At 52.3% G+C, this 22,528-nt stretch overlaps 2 protein-coding genes and 1 long non-coding RNA gene across 13 annotated transcripts in view; 1 reads left to right on the top strand and 2 right to left on the bottom strand.

The window, feature by feature from the left end:
• ODF2 (outer dense fiber of sperm tails 2) overlaps positions 1 to 9,995 on the bottom strand; it is a 35,009-nt gene extending 25,014 nt beyond the window's left edge. The window contains exons 1-5 of one of the 10 annotated variants that reach the window (XM_070430545.1): positions 9,320 to 9,394; positions 8,119 to 8,355; positions 6,524 to 6,614; positions 5,532 to 5,648; positions 5,129 to 5,254 (exon numbers count right to left, since the gene is read on the bottom strand). In XM_070430545.1, the coding sequence (XP_070286646.1) occupies positions 5,129 to 5,254; positions 5,532 to 5,648; positions 6,524 to 6,614; positions 8,119 to 8,150 (366 nt within the window). In that variant the 5' untranslated portion in view covers positions 8,151 to 8,355; positions 9,320 to 9,394. The other 9 variants (XM_070430546.1, XM_070430543.1, XM_070430542.1 and 6 more) reach the window with 9 other exon arrangements.
• Positions 8,768 to 16,943, top strand: LOC139020726 (uncharacterized). The gene is made up of 2 exons (XR_011473348.1): positions 8,768 to 9,076; positions 15,638 to 16,943. It is a non-coding gene; the product is annotated as an uncharacterized lncRNA (long non-coding RNA).
• Positions 16,944 to 18,099: 1,156 nt separating this feature from the next.
• The window catches only part of CERCAM (cerebral endothelial cell adhesion molecule), a 32,984-nt gene continuing 28,555 nt past the window's right edge, over positions 18,100 to 22,528 (bottom strand). For both annotated transcript variants that reach the window (XM_070430554.1, XM_070430553.1), the window contains 5 exons: positions 21,501 to 21,633; positions 19,868 to 19,995; positions 19,497 to 19,700; positions 18,898 to 19,150; positions 18,100 to 18,543 (listed from right to left, as the gene is read on the bottom strand). In XM_070430554.1, coding sequence (XP_070286655.1) covers positions 18,898 to 19,150; positions 19,497 to 19,700; positions 19,868 to 19,995; positions 21,501 to 21,633 — 718 coding nt within the window. In that variant the 3' untranslated portion in view covers positions 18,100 to 18,543. The remainder of the gene's footprint in view (positions 18,544 to 18,897; positions 19,151 to 19,496; positions 19,701 to 19,867; positions 19,996 to 21,500; positions 21,634 to 22,528) is intronic.

Raw genomic sequence — 22,528 nt, forward strand, 5'->3', positions numbered from 1 at the left:
CCAGATATATGATATTAAGAAATAAAGTTTTTAGGAGTAATAATTGTTATTTTGGTTATATAGAAAAAATGTTACTAGAAATACATACGGAATAATTAATATGGTATGCTGTTTGGAAAATACTTAAATACATCAGCATAAAAAATTTTAAATGCATATGCCCCTCAGAAGAGTTTATGCAAAGCTGTATAATGCTTTGCTATTAAGACTTCAAAAAAGAATATTATAATCTGGGGGTCCAGGATTTGCATGGGTTTTTGATAAATTGAACTTGACTCATTCTACAAATTTATTCTGATGCATTAAGTAGCCGCTGTTTCTCATTATTTATGTAGTTCTTTGCTCCTCTTTTTTTTAAATATATTTTTATTTAAAAATTCAGAGAGGAAAGGAGAGGGAGAGAGAGATAGAAACATCAATGATAAGAGAAAATCATTGATCGGCTGCCTCCTGCACACCCCCAACTGGGGATGGAGCCTGCAACCCAGGCATGTGCCCTTGACCGGAATTGAACCTGGGACTACTCAGTCCGCAGGCCGATGTTCTATCCACTGAGCCAAACTGGCTAGGGCTCTTTGCTCCTCTTAAGCCACTGTTGGCTGACCTTCTGTGCCAATTTCCAGGAAAAGAGGATGGCTATCAGGAGTAAAAGGTGGTATACAATAAGAGTGTAACTGTTATATTAAACAAGTAGGACTCATTGGGTACAATTTAAAAAATGTATGTGCCTTTGGTTCCAGCAATTCTATTTCTAAGGATTTATCAAGAAAATGAATCAGTATTTAAATTCAAGGCAAGGATACAGATAAATATATGACAATATAGTATTGTTTAAACACGTAACAGTACAAACATACACATAATAGAATACTGCCTTAAAAAATTAACATGCGCCCTGGCCGGCGTGGCTCAGTTGGTTGAACGTTGCCCCATGTACCAAAAGGTCACTGATTCGATTCCTGGTCAGGGCACATACCCAGATTGCAGGTTTGATCCCCAATTGCCAGAGGCAGCCGATAAATGTTTTTCTCTTTCTCCCTTCCTCTCTATCTCAAATCAATAAAAACATAAAAATTAAAAATAAAAACCACTAAAATAATAATAACATGTAATGGAAACATAGTTAAAGTATGTTTTTAAAAAAGGATGTTGTGCCTGGCAGGTGTGGCTCAAGGGATTGAGCGTCACCCTATACACCAAGAGGTTGCTGGTTTGATTCCTGGTCAGGGCATAGGCCTGGGTTTGGACTCCATCCCCAGTAGGGGGCGTGCAGAGGGCAGCCGATGGATGTTTCTCTCTCTCTCTCTCTCTCCCCCTCTCCCTTCTTCTCTCTCTCTCTAAAATAAATATAAACATATTGTTTTAAAAAGGATGTTGTACAATAATTAAAATATAATCCCATTGTTACAAAAATTAAAAATGAGTCAGTTCAAAAGACAAGATCAGGAAGTTGCAAGTGACATAGGTCATTTCAGGATGGTGGGATCATAGGTGATTTTTAGTTTCCTCCTTAATTTGAGTTTTCTAATTTATCAACAATGACTATGAATTGCTTTTATAAGAAAAATAATTTTTAATATTTAAAAGAAAATCAGAAAATATACAGATAGCATCATTACAATTGAAGTAAAAAAAACAATAACAACAACTCTGCACCCTGACTGGGCAGTCGGTTGGTTGCAGTGTCATCCCATACACCAAGGGGTTTCCGGTCAGGGCACATACCTGGATGGTGGGGTCGATCCCCGGTTGGGGTGCATACGGAAGGCAACAAATCAATGCTTCTTTCACATCGATGTTTCTCCCTCTCTCCCTTCCTTTCTCTCCAAAATCAATTTAAAAAAACCACCTACTTCCATGGGTATGGTAAAAGTTCTAAAATATTAGTTTTGGGACAGTGATTACCCTTGGGGAGGAAGTGACAGGAAAGGGCCAGAGGGGAGATTCTGGGGAAGCGGGCTGATCTGTGCATGGTAGTGTAACTACTACCTCAGTCTCGGTAATGGTCACATGGTATTCCATTGTATGGATGTATCATAATTTAAGCAAGACCCTCCTGACTGACATTTAGGTTGCTTCTGATTTTTCTCTATTACAACTTAATATTTTAAAGCTTAATAGGAGCCAGATTAGAGAAGAATTACAGACAATTTCCTATTTTTCTGTATTTTCAGTTTTCCATAATAGAAATCGATCCCTTCATTTAATAATAGAGAAAAAAGCCAGACCTTCTGTTTCCCAAAGCTAACCTTATGTATCAGAAAGGGTTTTTAAAAAACTAGAATCCCTACATGCACACAGCAGCTCTGGGTCCATGTCCCGCTCCACCACAAACTTCCACCTCCTAGGGTCTTTCTCTCTAGTCCAGAACAGAAAAGGCCAGGCGGGGGCCTCCCAGGCACACAAAGACCCCTGGGAAGTGGGAAAGGGCTAGCCCAAGTAGCATGAAAGACAACTACTGTTTGAGATGACAAGTACTTCCCTGGGCCCCTCCAATTCTGGATTCAGTGGCCCAGGACGGAAACAGACATTGAGCTTTCCGGAGGAGATCATAGATCCTAGCAACTCATGTCCAAAGGACGCCAATTTCCATAACGGCATATCTTTGTTGTAGACCAGGGGGTCCTCAAACTACGGCCCGCGGGCCACATGCAAATACAAATATTGTATTTGTTCCCGTTTTGTTTTTTTACTTCAAAATAAGATATGTGCAGTGTGCATAGGAATTTGTTCATAGTTTTTTTTTAAACTATAGTCCGGCCCTCCAACGGTCTGAGGGACAGTGAACTGGCCCCCTGTTTAAAAAGTTTGAGGACCCCTGTTGTAGACTCTGAAAACTACCATTGTTTTGCAAAGCACTTTAGATAATAAAATATAGTATGCTTATAAAGAAATTCAAGCATGCCATTAAAAATAAACCATTAAAGCCTCCCATACTCCCAGGGTAGGTAAGCATTGCTTAACACTTCTGTATACCCTCCCAGAAAATGTTATGTGCATACAAACATATCCATACAGGGACGCACAGACTCCCCTTTCTGGACAAACTGGGCCGAACTCTCTATGCTATGAGGCTCTGTGATACATTATCATGTATAAATACTACCTCAATCCTGGTAATGGTTACATGGTATCCACTGCATGGATGTATCATAATTTAAGCAATATCCTCCGGACTGACATTTAGGTTGCTTCTGACTGCTCTCTATTACAATGCTTAGCAAAAACAGCATTTATACACAGTCCCTGTATTCTTCTGTGACTTTTTTTTTAAATGTGGTTGGCATGGATAAGTGCATATCTTCTTGTTTTTTTTTTATTGTTAATCCTCACCTGGGGATATTTTTCCATTGATTTTTAGGGAGAGTGGGGAAGAGAGGGAAAGACAGAGACAAACATCGATGTGAGAGAAACACATCAATTGGTTGCCTCCTGCAAGAGCCCTGACCAGGACCTGGGCCAGGGAGGAGCCTGGAACCAAGGTACATGCCCTTAACCAGAATCAAACCCAGGACCCTTTAGTTTACAAGCTGATGCTCTATCCACTGAGCCAAACCGGCTAGGGCTCTTTTGTGACTTAAAAGATAAATTCCTATGCCCTAACTGGTTTGGTTCAGTGGACAGAGTGCTGGCCTGTGGATTGAAGGGTCCCGGGTTTGATTCTGCTTAAAGGCACATGCCAGGGTTGTGGGCTCCATCCCCAGTGGGGGGCATGCAGGAGGCAGCCGATCAATGATTCTCATCATTTTTGTTTCTATATCTCTCTCCCTCTCCCTTCCTCTCTGAAATTAGTAAAAATATATGAAATAAAGATAAATTCCTAAATGTAAAACTAGAAGCAATGTTTACATAGATGCTGCCAAGCTATCTCCAGAACAGCTGAATCGGTTTCATGATCCTCTCAAAACTGTCAGAACACTTTTCACTTATTCCCTAGAACCCCTCCCCCACCCCACTCCAGTAATCTCTTAGGGACAAACAGGTAAATCAGGGAGTCAAAACCATAAGTATGATTAGAAACTTTAGAATAATTACTTTTATTTATTGTTAATTAATAGAAGTAATAAGCTTTCAGAAAACTGAATCTTCCAAAATAGATCAGGTATCATCATCTTAAAGTAGCCTGACATTTTTTATTTGTCCCAATAATGAGATCTCTGTCTAAAACATGACCAAAAGGCCTTGTCTTATCATTTGAGTTTTTTCACTGCAATTGACAAGAATGGGCACATCTGTATGCTGCAGGTGTAACCCAGCGCCCCGCAGTCTGGCATAAGTCTCAGTAAACATACGCAGCATGAACTACTGCAGAGACGGATGGACAGGCATGTTGAGGTGTGGCTAAAAAATGACAACCGTTCTCTTGTTATCTTGACAACTAAGTCTGAAGGCACTTATGCATCAGTTCATTCCAAAAGTGGCTTTGATGACACTGTGGAATCTGTGCCTGGTCTTAACGAAGACTACCTCAAAAGAGGCGATGCTTTTCTGGGTATGTACATTCTGGTGTATATGTATATAAATGTAATTCAGTTATGCTCCAAAACTATCACAGTCATGTGGGACAAGACCTATGGCTCCTCACATATAAATCAGAGAGGTCAAGAGTACAGCCCCGCCCTAGCCGGTTTGGCTCAGTGGATAGAGCGTCGGCCTGCGGACTGAAGGGTCCCGGGTTTGATTCCGGTCAAGGGCATGTACCTTGGTTGCGGGCACATCCCCAGCGGTAGGCAGCTGATCGATGCTTCTCTCACTGATGTTTCTAACTCTCTATCCCTCTCCCTTCCTCTCTGTAAAAAACCAATAAAATTTATTTTAAAAAAAAAAGAGTACAGCCCCTAGAATAAGACCCCCTTGAGTACTCACTCCAGCTCTGCTACCTTCTCTGTGAGCCCTCACCTGTCCGGGCCTTCATTTCCTCATCTGTACATGAGCAGAGCATCACATCTCACTGTTGTGAGGACTCAAGAAGACTCACGTACTTTCAGGGTTCAGCAAGGCCCTCAGTAAACGTGACCTACTGCCTGTCTCTAACAGCTACAGCGGACCCTGAATCATACTGCGTTTGAGGCCTGCTAAATAGACCCTGCCTAGTCCGAGGAGAAAAGCCTGAACAGAGTGAGCCTACCTCCCACTTGCATCCCACATGCCGGGCAGATGATTTTCCGGGGGGCATCCAAGGTACCTTGGTTTTCACTCGGACACTCCGCCGCACATTCACGGTGTCCCCTTTCATTCCGCGCTTATGAGATTTCTGTGGAGGAGGACAAACCCAAGGTCACTTTCTCACACAGCCGGCTGTGGTGTCACTCTGATGGATGGCATCCATCTCCAACTCTGCCAGGCAGCCTCTTCTGACTACGGCTGCCGCCGTAGATGACAGTCCTGCCTACCTTCTAGCCAGGCAACTGACCTCTGAAAGCAAGTGCGTTCGTCTGTCAAACCTTTGGAGTTAGGAGCGCGAGGAGGCTGAGCGGAGCCGTGTCACCCTGCTCCATGGCCTTCACCTCGCCCCACTGGCATGCTCCTACCTGGCTGCTGGTCGCTGCTGGTTTCGGGAGTTTTTTTATGTGGACGTGGACAGGGGTGTTCTCATCCACGTGAACATGTAAGGGGGGAGTTGAAGAGCGGTCCTTCATAGTTCGCTTCTGGCAGGCCGAGGGAGACAACACAAAAAAGGTTGATCTGTGGATGAGTAAACTGGGCATAAAACACAGAACTCGCAGCCTCTGAGGGCCACTGAAAGCCTCGCCACCAAGCGAGCAGGACAGCTACTAACTACTGGCATGCAGGCAGGGACCAAGGCGGCAGTGCCGTGCAGCAGGCTCCTGCAGAGATTCCAGCGGAAGACCATCAGACACACCCAGGTCCAACTGAGAGGAGGGTCTGCCAGACCCGCAGGTTCTACAGAAGAGCCCAAACCCAGGCCCCAGGTGCTCCGAGCTGGATCTCCGTCCCAGCCTGCTGGAATGCAGAGCTCTTCCTTGGACTCAGTGCAGCACAGCTGGGAAGCAGACGAATCCTTCTACGCCATGATCTCTACTGGGCATGCGTGTTAGCACAGCAAACACACAAAATGATTATGGGGCACAATAAAGCAGGCAGCAGGCAGGTAAGAGACGGTGAAAAGAGAGAGCTGGAGGAAATGCCAAGGTGAGAAGGTTGTATTGATTCTAAAAAGGTATAAAGAAGGCAAAACCCCAGCTACATGCCCCTCACTCACCATCAGCTCCTATCCCCTCCCCAATCTTATTTTCTTCTTCTTCTTCATTATTATTATTATTATTTAAATCCGTTCCAAAGACTTCTGGAATTTGTCCAGGTGTAAAAAACCTCCTCAACCCGGCAGCCTTACCACAAGCAAAACCACGCCCAAGCGATCAGCAGAACATGCATGCAGGCCCCTAGCAAAGTGCCCAGCTACAGCGGGGCCAGCCGGTAAGGCAGCTCCTGGACAAGATGTGCAGAAGCGCTCCTGGCAGGGCTGCAGACTGGAGGGCTGCTCCGTGTGCGCATCACCTACCGTCACGGTCACACTGGGTGCGCCACAAGCTGTCCTCAAGACCTTTTTCTGCGTGAGACTTGTTACTCCGTTCTTCCCACACGATGGAAACCTGCACCCAGGTATAAGAACCAGATTATTACCAGAAAATTAGGGTTCTTCTATTGCTTAGATCTCCCAAAATTATACACTACATATGGCGGGTAACAAGTTGGCGGCTAGGAGAGCCGGTCTGGAATCACTTGGCTTCCTTGACGTGAGCACCAAACAGGCATGGTGTGCCGGGCATTGGGATGGAAAGAGCAGGGGTGGCATTCGCAGGCTGGCCTTTTAACCTGCCATCGCATCACAAGTATTGTGACCTTTTGCTGGGAAGCCCAGCTGTCATCCTGCCAGGTGACAAGGAACAGGCAGCATATGAGCAACAGCTGGGGTGAGGTGAAAGGGCCCAGGACAGTGCCTGGAGCAGAGGTGGCTCAGGGAATGGCTGACATCAAAAGACAGAGCAATAAGCTCAGGAACAAAGTCCCTGTGACTCAAATTCATAAAATCAACAGTCAAATATTCAACAGAATGAAAAATTACTAGTTCCCAAAATACCCCACTTGATACTTTTAAGCTCCTAAGAAGCAGGGTTATTTTTGTTTTGGGTTGTTGTTTTTAAATACCATGTGTAATTCATCGTGCTTACACACAAACAGCCCTACCGCCAGATTTGCAAATGTAGCAAACATTTAATCTCCCAAATTTGGCAGTACTACATCCAAGAATTCCGGATGGGAAGGGACCTGAAAAGTTCATTTGATCCATTCTAATGACAACCTCCGACAGTCCCAAAATATGACTCTGCCCTCCCCACAAATACCTGGGAAAATAATGCAACATAAAATGCAATATAAAAAATCTTGAGCCTTTTATCATGGATGGAGCTGGAGAGCATTATGCTAAGTGAAATAAGCCAGTCAATGAAGGAAAAATACCACATGATCTCACTCATTCATGGATAATAAAGACCATTACAAACTTAAAAAAAAAATCTTGAGCCTTTTAACATGCATTTTGCTGTATTCTATTATACCTTGATTAAAAATGTAGGTACTAATCATTTAACCAAGAAATACCAAAATCTAATAGACAGCTGTTGTTTTTTTTCCTTCCCCACCGAGAACATTTCTATTTACTTGAAGCCAGTAGATTTGGGTCATCTCCCCGCCTGAGCAGCCTTCCCATCAAACCGCTCGGACTCCACGAGCACCTTGCTGGCGGCCACATCCCCCTCCTGCATCACTGTCAGGCATTTACACCTGGCCCTCTTTCAAAAAGGATGAGCCTTGCACTCCACTGAGACAACAATAGTGGCCCTATTCTGCTACCGGAACTGGGACACCCGGAAAGAGAGGGAGGGAGTCGGGCAGAGCGGAGAATGTGTGCATGCATTTTTTTTTCCTCCTTCCCTTTAAAAAAATGATTTCCACATATTTTGGTCCAGACTTCCAACACACCGCACAGAGAAGCTGAAAAGAGAAGCCTCCTTCCTGCAAGCCTGGCCCGGGGAGGGGGGGCCCTGACCACCTTTCCCTGCCCTTGGGCGGAGGCGCCCCCCACGTTGGCAGTACCTGGGGGAGCCGCCTGAGGATGAGGCAGACATGACTAGGCATCAAAGCCGCAAAGGTGGGCAATGGGGTCAGCAGGCTCTGCTCAAGGGGACTCAGAGGGGCTTGTCAATGAGAATCTCAGGGGCCGGGCATCAAACGTCCTCTCTGAGGGGAGGAGGGTGGAAGCTTTGGGGGTGGCAGTTGGATGAAAACTTGGGAGGCGCTCCTCTCTACTGTCCAAGTCGCACAGCAACTGTCCTGCCAAAGTGGGGGGGAGAGAGGAGAGGCTGAGCGACGGGGGGCGCCAGGGAGTGCGGGGGGGCGGAACCTCGGGGGGAAAGGCCCACCGCGCCCAGGCCCACCCAGGAGGGGGGCGGGGGGCCATCAGGAAAGAAACCTGAGGTGCTGGCAGGAGAGAACCGCTAGGCCCCAAGTGGGCCCGAAAGGGCCGCAACCAGCGCAGCGAGCTGGGGTGTGTGGGGAGGTTCGCGGCGGGGCCGGGGCAACAGTCTCCTAGGAGAAGGGGCGTTCCCGCTGAATCGCCACCGGAGGGACCAATAGTCTTCAAGGAGGGAAGAACGGGGCGGCGGGACGGGGCGCTCGGCCGCGAGTGGGTACCGCCGGCGCGGGAGGGGGAAGCCCCTCGGTCGCAGCAGCGGCCGCGGGGATCGAGGGTCCGAGCGAGGGCCGGTTAGACGCCGGGCTGTGCAGGGAAGCGCAGCGGGACCCCGAGCGGGGGGTCCGGGGGGACAGCGCTGCGGCCGAAGACCGGGCGGTAACTGCCGTGCGCGGCCCCCGGGAGCGAAGGGCGATCCCGGCGACGCCCATCGGCGGGCAAGAGGGCGGGGGGCCGGGCTCCGCCAGCGGAGGGGTGACCACCCACCAGCGGGCAGAAGGGGACCAGTTTCTGCCCATAGAGAGAAGGCGACGCCCTGCCGGGGGGCAGCAGAGGAGCGCGCCGAGCCCCGCCGGTCGCCAGGTGCGGAGGGGGCGGCCAGTTAGCGGGAGGAGAAGGCCCGCGCCGGGGGGCGGGGCGGGGGCCGGGTTCTGACGGGAGCGGGCCCAGCGCGCCAGCGGGCTGCCGGCCGGGGCGACGCGGGGGCGGGGGGCGGCGGGACTCGGCCCTCCCGGCCGGGACCATAGTGTCCGTGGGGACCGGGGCCGGCGGCGGCCGCGGGACGCCCCTGAGCGCCCTGGGTCCCACCTGCCGGCGGCCTCTCACCAGGAGCGACACGGCTGCGCCCAGAAACGCCTCCTTAAGAAGTCGTTGAAGTTGGAGGCCAGGGTCGTGCCATGGAGACGCCGCGGCGGATGTAGTCCTGCTGCAACGGCGGCTCCTCCCCGCTTCCGCCTCCTTTTCCGACACCCGGTCGGGAGCTCGCCCATTGGCCAGTTCAAACCCCCCGGTGGGCCTCTCGGGTTTCGCCATTTACGCCCGGACCCTGGCGTCACAGAGATGCCCCGCCCGTCTTAGGCACCGCCTACTTCCGGGCCACGCTGCCCGTCGCCATGGAGACGCGAGACGCCACCGGCGGGCCCTGCCGCGCCGGCCCCAGGATTCTGGCCCCGCCGTCCCCCTCCGCCGCCTTTTTGGCCCTGCTGGCGGCCCTCCTCGAGTCCCCGAACTCAGAGGGGCGCCAGAACGCCAACCTGCTCCATTTGATACGTTAGTGGCCTGAGCGGCGCCCTGCTCCCGGGAGTCCAGCCCTGACTCTACCGGCTGTCCGTCCAGAGATGGAGCACACCACCCACTCTCCCCTTCCCACTTCGCCTCTGTCTGTGTCCGGACAGGAGGGAGGGTCCGAGTCCCCCTTGCTCCTCACGGCTGTCCTGTACACTGAATGCCACTGTGTGTACAGACCTTCTGTGATGAGCTTTTCGCTGAGCCGCCATCTTCTCAACTATGTTTCACTGTCAGCCAATCCTGAGGGGCTGTCACGTGGCTCACGGTTCCGCCCTGGATTCTGGGAGACTTTACCATCCTCAGGGCCAGCCTGGCTTCCAGTTCCTCGACGTGCTCATCTCCAAGGCCTGCCCCGCACCTCAGCCAGGCACCTTCAGGGTCACACAACTTCTCCACCCGAAATTTTAAACAGACCCGCTTTTCCGCCTTGCTCTCACAGTCATTTTTCAGCGTTAGGGAGCGTTCCAGTCCCTTTGACCCGTTCATTTTCTCGCTGGTGAATACATGGTGGGTCCCCAGTCCCTGGAACCCAACCATCTGAGGCTCTGCAAAGATCAAACCCACAAACCACTGGCCAGCAATTGTTCTATATGTTCCCAAACCCTTGCCCTTCCCCACGGTGGCTTTTCCAAACCTTTGCCTCTTCCCCATCTCATACTCCAGCTCTTCTTTTTCATGGAGAAAGATACAGCCATCAAGTGGGATACCCTCCACCTTCTCCCTTCCTCCCTCATCTTTGTCTTCCCCCCTCACTCTTAAGTCCCCCCTCTTCAGAAGAAGAGATGTCCTTCTTGCTGCCCAAGATAAGCTTCCTGCTTCCGGCCCAGGTCAAACACCTTTGCAAAATGTCTCTTGTTATCCCCAAGATAGACTTGTTTGTCAATGCTCCCACCTTCATTGAAGCAATAAGTCCCTACTATGTGCTAAACCCAATGTGAGGGACACTAGGCCAACACAGCCCACCAGTCTGCAAGGGGCTCACAGCTGACCACTATAATGGGACTACATCAGCGGTTCTCAACCTGTGGGTCGCGACCCCTTTGGGGGTTGAATGACCCTTTCACAGGGGTCGCCTAAGACCATCGGAAAACACATGTATAATTACATATTGTTTTTGTGATTAACCACTATACTTTAATTCTGTTCAATTTGTAACAATGAAATTGGGGGTCACCACAACATGAGGAACTGTATTAAAGGGTCGCGGCATTAGGAAGGTTGAAACCACTGGACTAGATAATATGATTACAGCTTTTCCCTGCCCACCCACTGAAGGATTTTGCCTACGTGGTTTCTCCCCTCCCCACCATCTGAGAAGCATCCTTCTATGCCAATTCAGTTCTTTGGGGCTTTTGTCATGGAGAATCTGAGACAGGAAGGATTGAGAGAAACACACACACACACACACACACACACACACACTAGAGCTGGGTAGGAAGGAGGAGGAGAAGGGAAAGACCAGGAACAAGGAGGTGTTGGGATAGGGGTGCTGAACAGAGAGCACAGGGACACCTGTAGTGTGTAAAGGATGTGGGATGGGGAAGAAGAGAGGAATTTTAAAAGTACAGATGTGGTCTGGGTACCGGCCCCTTTTGTGGGGTTTGAGCATTGTACGTACTTGAGTTATTCTGCTATTACTCTGGATTGCTAGACCGTGTGTTCTGAATGCAAACCACTCTAAGTCTGGCCAGCAATGGCTCCTTTCTTTCTTTTTTTAAATATATTTTTATTGCTTTCAGAGAGAGGAAGGGAGAGGGAGAGAGAGATAAAAACATCAATGATGAGAATCATTGATCTGCCTCCTGCACGCCCCCTACTGGGGATTCAGCCCACAACCCAGGCATGTGTCTGACCGGGAATCAAACTGCTACCTCCTGGTTCATGGGTCGATGCTCAACCACTGAGCCATGCTGGCCGGGCAATAATCATGACATATTGGTTGGAAAACAGGTTGCAGAATGGGGTGGTCAGTAAGCCCATGTAGGAGCTTGGGGGCAAGGGGACATGCAAATATAAATTCATAGAGAAAAAGACTGAATTTTGGTAGAGGATACAGGAGCATTTCTTATGTTATTCTTATATATTATATTTTGGTACTTAAAAATGTTTTTACTGTAAACCATATATTCAAAAGAGGTTATGTGTTTTAGTTTGCTAGGGCTGCCGTAACAAAGTACTGTACCACAAACTGAGTGACCTGAACAACAGGAATGTACTGTCTTCCAGGTCTGGAAGCTAAAAGTCTGAGATCAAGGTGCCAGCAGGCCTCTGCTCCCGCTGTAGGCGCTGGGGAAGCATCTGTGCCAGGCCTCTCTCCTGGCTTCTAGCAGCTTCGTGGTAGCAGAACTTTCAGTTTACATATTGTATTGTCCCTGTGTGCATGTCTGAGTGCAAATCTCCTTTTCTTTTTTATTTATTGATTTTGTGAGAGAGAGAGAAACATCGATTTATTGTTCCACTTATTTATAGAATCATTATGTGCCCTGACCTGAGATGGCACAAACTACCTTAGCCGTGGTCAGCAAACTGTGGCTCGCAAGCCACATGTGGCTCTTTGGCCCCTTGAGTGTGGCTCTTCCTAAGCCTTAGGAGTACCCTGATTAAGTTAATAACAATGTACCTATCTATATAGTTTAAGTTTAAAAAATTTGGCTCTCAAAAGAAATTTCAATCGTCGTACTGTTGATATTTGGCTCTGTTGACTAATGAGTTTGCCGACCACTGCCTTAGCGTATCGGGACAATGCTCTAACCAACCGAGCTACCCGGCCAGCGCCAAATTTCCCCTTTTATAAGGACAGCAGTTATACTGGATTAGGGACCCACGATATTCCAATATGACCTCATCTTACCTACTTTCATGTACAACCACCCTGTTTCCAAATACGGTCACATTCTGAGGTTCTGGGGGTTAGTTCTTGGACATTGTGACTGTGGGGGACACAGTTCAGCCCATAGCACCGTGCAGGTACTCAGTGTGATGATGTGTAATAAAACAGCCTGGCCAGTGCTGTTCCGTGGTTGAGCATTGCCCTATGCACCAGGAGGTGGCTGGTCGATTCCCAATCAGGGCACATGCTGGGGGTTTCTGGCTCCATCCCCAGGAGGGGGCATGCAGGAGGGGAAATAAAGAGATGAACATTTTTAAAACCAGAAGACACTATCTCAAAATGCTAACACTGGCAATTTTCTTTTTCTCATTCTGTTTATTTTTCCTTATTCTTAAAATAAATAAAAATAAATATTTTTTTATTGACTTCAGAGAGGAAGAGAGAAATAGAAACATCAATGATGAGAATCACTGATCTGATCAGCTGCCTCCTGCATGCCCCTCGCTGGGGACCGAGTCCGCAACCTGGGCATGTGCCCTGACCTTCTGGTTCCTAGGTTGGTGCTCAGCCACTGAGCCACACCAGCCGGGCCTCATTGTGTTTTTTTAAACTTCAACAATGGCTGTAACCGGTTTGGCTCAGTGGATAGAGGGTCGGCCTGCAGACTCAAGGATCCCAGGTTCGATTCCGGTCAAGGGCATGTACCTTGGTTGTGGGCACATCCCCAGTAGGGGGCGTGCAGAAAGCAGCTTATCGATGTTTCTCTCTCATCGATAATTCTAACTCTCTATCCCTATCCCTTCCTCTCTGTAAAAAAATCAATAAAATATAATTTAAAACAAACAAACAAAACAAAAAAACTTCAACAATGAATGAGAAGCAAAGGAGGAGCTGCACCTCCAGCTCTGAGCCCAGCCCTTGTGCAGCTCACCTGAGCCCTCTGGCTCCCACTCCAGCCTTTCCATTTGCCCAGGGGCCTGATTACCGGTTCTTTCCATCCAGGAGCACCTCCTCCAGGGACCTGGTGCAGCTACCAAGCCCCGCCCTGGGAGAGGGATCTGCTCCCGGGGGTCTGGCTTTTTCTCCCAGTGACTTGAGAGTCTCAGGTCCCGGGTGCAGCTGGAAGGGAACATTCCCGTGGGATCCACTGAGGTTGGCTCCTCTTGGACTCTGACTCGCCACGCCCTGGCCCTGCCTCTGAGGTTGGGAGGATACTGGGCTCCGCTGAGAGTCCTGGTTCTCCAATTACCCAAGGCAGGGTTTTCTCAGCTGTGGTCCTTGCACCACCACCAGCAACAGGACCAAGGAACTTGTTAGAAATGCAAATTCTTGGACACGACCCCCCCCCCCCCCCCACCACCACCACCTACTGAGTCCAACACTGGGGGTGGGGCCCAGCAATCTGTGTTTTAATAAGTTCTCCAGTGTGAGAACCACTTCCCCGACCATCAGGGGGGCATCTTGGGGGGCAAATCTTGTGCCCCTTCATTTTACAGAGAGGACAGGGCCTGGCTCGAGTGGCAGAGACGGTTAAGTGGCATTACGGTGGCTCTGGAAGCCAGGCCATCGGTTTCCAGAACCCCCACTCTCTGTTCTGACTCAGGCAGATTAGAAGCTGTAGTATCAGTATTAGGGAAGATATTAAAGCTCAGTTTTGTATAAAACTTCCATATAAGCCCTAGTTGGTTTGGCTCAGTGGATAAAGCATCGGCCTGTGGACCGAAAGGTCCTGGGTTCGATTCCCATCAAGGGCACACATACCTCTGTTGCAGGCTCCTCCCCAGCCCAGGCCCTGGTCAGGGCACGTGTAGGAGGCAACCAATCGATGTGTTTCTCTCACATCGATATTTCTCTCTGTCTTTCCCTCTCCCACTCTCTCTGAAAATCAATGGAAAAATATCCTCAGGTGAGGCTTAAATAAATAAATAAATAAATAATAATAAAACAGCCACATAAAACAAGATGCTGGATAAAAAGGAAGACAGCACCAAAAGCCACTTACTGTGTGATTCCGTCCACACGACAGTTTGGAAAAGGCAAAACCATAGGGACGGAAAACAGCTGAGCGGTCTCCGGGGGGCTGGAGCGGCGGGGAGAGCTGACCGCAGAAGGGCACAGGGGAGCTGGGGGAAGCCGCATCTTATAATTATATAGATCCCGTGTCTGCATTGTAGTGGCGGTGACATGACTGTTTATATTGTCAAAGATCATCAAAGACATTATTATACAAAGCTGAGCTGTATGTAGATTGAGCAGTGGTTCCCAAATCTGCCAGCTCCTCCGAATGACCTGGAGTGGTCAGTTCAAAACCAGTCAGGTGCCCTGGCCAGTGTGGGTCAGTGGTTAGAGCATCGGCCCGTGGATGGAAGGGTTTCAGATTCCATTCCCAGTCAAGGGCACATATGTGGGTTGCAGGTTCGATCCCTGGCCCTGGTCGGGGCTCGTGTGGGAGGCAACCAATCGATGTGTCTCTCTCACATCTATGTTTCTCTGTCTCTTTCTCTCCCCCTTCTTCCCTCCCTCCCACTCTCAAATAAATGGGCAGGTGGGGGGGAGTGATCTTTAAAAACAAAAACAAACAAAAAAATAATTAGTCAGACCTCACCCAGAAGCTACTGGATCGGAACCTGCAGGGGACAGGGGGGCAGGAATCTGCATTTTAACAAGCTCCCCGGGTCAGCGGTGCTCGAGTGTATGTTTCGGGGCCAGGACTTCTGGCTCAGGACAGGATTTCAAGCTTCCAGCTCTAGCCCAGACTTGGACCCTCAACTCCAGGCTCAGGTATCCAACCCCACCTGGCATCTGTACCTGGCTCTCGAATTCAGCACGTCTGACCGTGACCTCCCGACCTGCCCCCAACCAGCCCCACCGTAGTTTTCTCCACTGCAGCCCATGGCACGTCCATTCTTCCAGTAATTCTACCAAACCGTTGGCATCATCCTCGACTCCTCTTTCTCCCTCCCTTTTGTTGATGATGATGTTCAGTTTTAATTTCATGATTATAAACGTAACTCTTCATCCTGCAGGACTCGGAAGGGGACAGGACAACATGGAGCCCCACAACGGCAGCGAGAGCAGGAAGACGGCAGGCGTCGCGAGCAGTGGGCGTGGGGTGCGCTCCTGAGCTGCGGAAGGGATGGCCCCTGGTTAAGATGAAACACGAGGCCATGTTGGCACTGCCCTCAGCCAGCAGCGGGGACCTGGTCTTGTCATTCCTGGACCCAGGGTGCCCCACGGCTCCCACAGTCCTCGTGCCCTTTCTCACCTCGCCCGAGGCCACGTGCTTGCCAGGCGCGCACTCAGGCTTGGCAGCGCCCATGAAAAGCTGGAACCGTTTGTGTTGGTCCAGCTTTTGCCATGGAGATGCCAGGACGCATGTACTCGAGGGTGACATTCTCATGCACTTCTCCCGGTGATGGACTTGCCGCCTGTGCCATGATGTTGTGTGAAGTCACCACCCTGGCACACAAATCCCAGAATAATTCTGTGAAAGCAGGAATCTTCATAGTCAAATTTTCCTGCTCAGAGCAGGAAAGCTTTCTGCTGTCTTTGGAACTTTGTCTGCAAAGAGCTTGAAGGAGATGAGGCCCAAGGGCTCGCTGGCAATGTTGAAGAACGCCGTGGGCTTGGCCTGGGCTAGGGCGGCTCCTGGGGCAGTGTCTTCTCTTGAAATTCTGTAGGCTTTACCTTTTCATCACCTCCCCGCCCCCACCCTGGCAACAGTGTGGTGTGAGGCACCATCATTGTGTCCGGCCTAGATTACTTGAATGGGTTCCTAACCTGTGTCCCTATTTCTGCCCTGCAGTTCATTCTCAGTACAGTAGCCAGAGTGATGATGTTAAGTCATTTCTCTGTCTGAAACCCTCTGGGGGCTCCTTATCTCAGAGTAAAAGCTAAAGTGGCCTCCATGGCCCTGACCTTAGATCCATCATCTCCAGACCTTGGCTCCTCCTTGCTCCCTCTGCTCCAGCCACACTGGCCGCCTTGCTGTCTTTTGAACCTGCCAGCCCTGCCCCTCCTGCCTCAGGACCTTTGCACATGCTGCTCCCTCAGCCTGGAATGGTCTTCCTTCAGATTTCCCCATCACTGGCCCCCTCACCTCCTTCAAGTCTTTGTTCAGATGTTAACTTCTCCGATCATCTTGACATCTCCTCCCTCATTTTTTCCTATAGACCTTACCCTCTAATATTTACTTGTTTTGTCTGCCTCCTTCACTAGACTGTCAGTTCCCAACCTCATGGAGCTGACATTTGTCTGTTTTATTTACTGCTGTATCTCTACTGCCTAAACCTGGCCCATGGGAGGTGCTCAATAAATGTTTATTTTAAAGAATGAAGGGGAGCCCGGCTGGTGTGGCTCAGGAGGTCATGGTTCGATTCCCACTTGGGGCATATACCTGAGTTGTGGGCTTGATCCCCAGTGTGGGCTGTGCAGGAGGCAGCCAATCAATGGTTCTCTCTCATCGTTGATGTTTCTCTCTCTCTCTCCCTCTCCTTTCCTCTCTGAAATCATATATATATATATATATATATATATATATTTAAAAGAAGCCTGGAGAGAAGTGACTAGCTCAAGGTCATAGCCATCCAGAACCAATGGCTTTCACTCTTAGAACAAACAAATCATCAATCCCACAGCTCTGGCCCAAAGTCCTTCTCACAGCCATGCCAGGTCCTGGATCCAAAGCTGGACCAGCTGGGCCTCATCGCCAGGACAAAAGGAAGGACAGCCCAGCCTCTGGGGGTGCCTGTCTGACTCTGCCAGGACCCAGGTGCTTACAAGACCAAGGCAAGGGGCTGCCATGGGAGAGGGGCTCCTCTGAAGAAAGAAACTTAGAGCTGTCTGTGCCTCAGTCCTGGGCTGGTGGAGGCCGAGGCAGCCACCTCCGCACCCCCTCCAGCTGCCTGAGTGCAGGCACTGGAGACAGTTGCTGGGCCCAGACGCCTGACTCTGAGGTGACGGGTGGGGCGGGTGGAGGAAGGCCTACAGCTCCCAAGCAGAAGAACAGAACACAGCTGCTGCTGCTAACCCGCAGCACAGGGACAGATTTCAAATGCTCCAAGCGCCCTTCCCCTACCAGCAGAGGGCGCCCTGGCCCACGAGGTCCAGGCTCGGTCACCTAGCGCCCTCTGGCGGCCACACTGGAGCCCTGATCTCCCCAGCCACTTCCACCAGAGGGTCCCAGCCACACAACTGAAGATTCAAAGGCAGGAGGCATCAACAGCCCTGGGTCTGGCCTAGGCCCACCTTGACCTGCAAGGTGAGGCCTGTGATGCCCTTGACAGTCCCACTGGGTGAGCACTCACTGTGGGCCGGGCTGTTTCTCCTCCCACCCCCACTACCAGCCAGTAGACAAGCCAGGGGGCCTGACTCCGCCTCCAGGCTGCACTCCCCTCTGTCCCTCCAACTGCTCACCCGTCGATTTGAGACCTCCTGACAAGCACAGAGGCTCAGCCATGAGTTAAAAAATGTCAAGTGCAAACACCAGCTGAGTTTTATTGAGGGCCTACTGGCCGCTGGGTCCTCCTCCCACCACCTTGCACTTCCCACTGGCTAGGGACCCAGGCTTTGAGCTGGGGGTGGGGGTAGCTGAGGTGGAGGTAGAAGGAGGGGCCCCAGCAGCTGGGTCCTCAGGGAGGGCAGGGCCCCTGCGTCTGCCCAGCTTGAGCCTCCCTACATCCCTCCACCCCAGGCCGTGAGGCAGGCAGGCGGGGTGAGAGGGCCTGTGAGCCCTGCCCTTCCACGCTGTGACCTCGGGCAAGGGCATCTCTGATTTCTCCGATGTCAGATGGGGCCAGAGCGCAGAGTGGCCATGGCTGCTGGTTTCCACTGGGTCTGTGGTTCCCGGTGGCGGCTCCTGCCAGCAATCTCCAACTCTGCTCCCTGGACAGCTCTGGCCTCTCCTGGGCACCCCCTGGAGTCACCCTGGGACCTGGTGGGAGGCAAGAGGAGAGAAACAGAACTGGAGTCAGACAGTGAGAGGCAGACAGAATCAGAGACAGATCTAGTCAGAGACACAGACAATCAGAGGTGAGCAGAGGGAGACACCAGGATACAGAGAAACAAAGAGAACCAGAGACAGACACACACAGACACAGAGAGAGAGCTAGAGGTGGACGGAGAAATGCAGAGACAGCCCAAGACACAGAGACAGAAACACAGCCAGAGAGAAAGAGGGGGAGAGAGAGAGAGAGAGAGAGACAGGCTGAGAAGGGGGGACACAGACCCAGACGCAGAGTTGGCCGTGGACGTGGACGGGGAGAGGACGCTCCAGGCTGGCCCTCACCTAGAGCTCGTCCCTGGGGTGGGGATGGAGGCTGTGCCCACTGCTGCCAGCCAGGTCCAGGCGGGGGTCACGAAGGGTCTTGTGAGAGCCGCTCCAGCTGATGAGGCGGCCGCTGTCGTCGTCCCAGAGTGAGGAGGTCTCCGTGTCGCTGAGCCACTCCGCATCCCCCGCGTAGTGAGTGGGCTCCGCGAGCAGGGGTCGGGCGGAGAAGGCCTGCAGGTCCCGAGGCCAGAAGTGTGCCTTGTACTGCTCACTGTGGGTGGGAGATGGCATAGGGGGCGGAGGTGAGCCCCTGCGTGCAGGCCTCACGCACCTCCCTCCCTCCCCAGCTAGACCTCACCGCAAACATGAGAGGCATGGTTTCCCTTAGCACCATTTTCCCGATGAGGAAACTGAGGCCCAGAACTGGGAAGTCCCTTCTCTAAAAGCCACATGGCCAGCAGAGTCCACACCTCGGTTAGCCTGCCTCCAGGGGGAGGCTGGGCTCCTCTGCTACCCCTGGGTGCCTCAGCCTTGCCAGCCTCAGTCTCCCCACCTGCCCAGCCGGGGGGTGTACCACTTGCTGAGGTGGGCCTGCCCCGCCCCGACCTGAGACTCACTTGGGGTGCTGATCAAACATGATGGGCAAGAACTCGTCCACAGGCAGCATCCGGCGCAGCGGCTGGGAGGCCAGCAGCTTGCGGGCGCCGGCCAGGCTCAGGACGTATGCCAGCGTCCAGTAGGAGTACCCGGCCACCACCAGGCGTGGCAGCCCCTCCACGGCCACCTCCTCCTCAGGGTTCACCTGCTTCCGGCCGAGGTAGCTGCAGGCGACATTAGGGTCCCAGGAGTCATTGTAGGACCTGGTGTGTCATAGGACCCACCCCCGTCCTCCGGGACCAGGTTGAGGGAAGGAAGGCTCCAAGCAGGAGGCAGACCGCCCCCCCCAGGCCCGCCCCTCTCCCTTGCCCTGGGGGTGCAGACTGCCTACATCAGGTCCCAGGGAAGTTTCTCTGCCTCCACCTCCTCCATCAGCCTCTCCAAACGCCCCTTGAAGTTGCTCTCAAAGCGCACGTCATCCTCGAACACCACGACCCGGGCCAGGGCCCTGGCAACCACCTGTGGTAAGAGGTTGGGGGGGCTCTTTAGATTCGGGCTGTCCCCTTCCACCTGGCTAACACCGACCCTCTCCCTGGCCTCATGGACATGCCAGCTGCTCAGTCCTGGCCACGTCACTCCCCTGCTCCAGAGCCCGCTAGGCTCCCACTGCCAGGGGACTGAAATCCACGCCTCGCTCTGGCTTGCAAGGCCCCACACCCCTCCTAGTGCTCCAAGTAGGCTCGTGCTGGCGATCGGAACCCGTGCTGCATTCACTGAGTGCTGCCACATCCCAGGGGCCACGGTGCCACTGCCCGCCTCCCGGGACCCGCAGCGGCAGCGGCACGATGGCCCTGGACTGCAGCAGGGAGACAGACAGGGAGGTGAAGCCACGCGCCCAAGGACACGCAGACCGCATGGCAGAGCCAGGATCTGAACCTGCACCTGCTGGACCGCAGGGCCCAGGTGCTCACTTGGGCCTCCTGAGCTTTCTCTCCTAAAGGAGGCCGGGCTGGGCGGGGGTCGGGGAGACCCTGGCCCCCAACAGCTCGAAGAAAAAGCACTTTCCGAAACGTTTGGAAATGTGGAAAGAACATGGAATCAGCTCAGCAGATGGTGAAATGGACATCAGGTGTCCATCCGTTCAGAGACAGCGGAAAACAACGACACAGAAGCTCACACACACACTGTGGCTACAGCAAAGAATGAAACAGGGAGTGAGTCTGCACTGCCCCCAGGAGGGGGCGCCCCTTGGGCCAGTGTCCCAGCAGTGGCTCAGTGTCACTCGCACCCCTGGCCCTGGATTGAGGCCCTTCTTCTTCCCACCTGAGAACACAACCAACTCCTCCCTGCCCGTAGGCCAGTGATGGCGAACCTATGACACGCGTGTCAGAGGTGACACACGAACTCATTTTTTTGGTTGATTTTTCTTTGTTAAATGGCATTTAAATATATAAAATAAATATCAAAAATATAAGTCTTTGTTTTACTATGGTTGCAAATATCAAAAAAAGTCTATATGTGACACGGCACCAGAGTTAAGTTAGGGTTTTTCAAAATGCTGACACGCCGAGCTCAAAAGGTTTGCCATCGCTGCTCTAGGCCTTTGCTCCTACTGTGTGCTTTTTGCTAAGGAGGCTCTTGTCTTTGCCTGTCAATGGCGAGGTGCAGGCGGGTCCCATACTGAGCCAGAAGCCCAGGCCAGTCCGCACACTAGGGCAGCCTGTGTACCTCCCTTCAGAGGCTAGAGGGTTTTTCCTTGATTTCAGTGCCCCCTCTGGTCCCGGAGCCCCAGGAGGGCCAGGGCTGCACATTCTCCGTCTTCTCAGAGAGGGTATCTCCTGGCACACAGTAGGTGCTCAACAGAGACTGTAGAATGACCATGGTGTAGGGCTGGACACCGGTTGAAAGCTGCTGGGCGTCTGTGCTAATGTATTCAATCACCCACCATTCACTCCAGGCTGGGCAGAGGGCAGGGAATGGGAGGCCTGCTGTCCCCGAGGGTGGGCCGAGGGGCGGGTCCTCACCTCCTCCCAGATGGCGTAGTGGCTCAGGAAGCAGCCCACCTCTCCCTTGGTCAGCGTGCGGCCGGAGTAGGGGTCCTGGTAGCCAGGGAGCAGGTCCACACCGAGGCTCCTCATGACACTGCTGTTGAGGGTCCTGGGGAAGACAGGGGTGAGGGCTGAGGGTGGCCGCCAGGGACTCGTCCGGGCGCCTGGTGCATGCTGGGTCGGTCACACTGGAGTCTGGCTTCAAGGAGGTCTCAGCCTTGTTCCTGCTCCGTGTGGCCGGAAGCCATCAGTGATCGGATGGGGAAACTGTAGCCATCTCGGGCCAAGTGACCCACAGGGGAGGGGTGGCAGCACGGGAGGTGGGCGGTGGCGTGAGGGGGTGCACCCCAGGGTGAATGTGGGGGAACATGGCAGAGGCCCAAGCACAGGATGGACATCGGGTGATCAGAAGGGCTGGGGCGCCGGCACAAACAGCAGCAGGCACGTGGGGCTGAGTAACTCCGGGTCCCTGGGGAGGGTGACCGGCCTGCTCGCACCCACAGGTCCAAGTCCAGGCTGGAGAAGAACAACGCTGGGAATAACCATGAAGATACCACTGTCGGTGTCGGGCCCCAAACCCTCGCAAGCCCCTGAGAGAAAGTCACCGTGCTCCCCATTTACACCCCAGGGCTGAGAGATGGGTGACTGGGCAAGTCACACAGCTGCTAAGTGGCAGAGCCCGAACCCAAGCCCGGGAGCTCCTGGGCCTTAACCACTGAACCTCCCCTTCCTGGTTCTGTCTGCCCGGGGACCCCCTGAGACAGAGTTCCTCAGGCCCTATTTGAACGCCTGGACCAGGAAACTCACTCAACTCATTCATCTTCTTTTCCCACCCCAGGGAGCTCCAGAGGCCCACACCGCCCCCCAGCTGCCCAGGGCCCCACCTCAGGGAGCTCCAGTGGCCCACACTGCCCCCCAACTGCCCAGGGCCCCACCCAGGGAGCTCCAGAGGCCCACACTGACCCCCAGCTGCCCAGGGCCCCACCCAGGGAGCTCCAGAGGCC

The sequence above is a fragment of the Myotis yumanensis genome, unplaced genomic scaffold (assembly GCF_028538775.1).
Source record: "Myotis yumanensis isolate MYYU_CA2020_CCGP unplaced genomic scaffold, mMyoYum1.0.hap1 SCAF_12, whole genome shotgun sequence".
In the NCBI taxonomy this organism is placed as follows: domain Eukaryota; kingdom Metazoa; phylum Chordata; class Mammalia; order Chiroptera; family Vespertilionidae; genus Myotis; species Myotis yumanensis.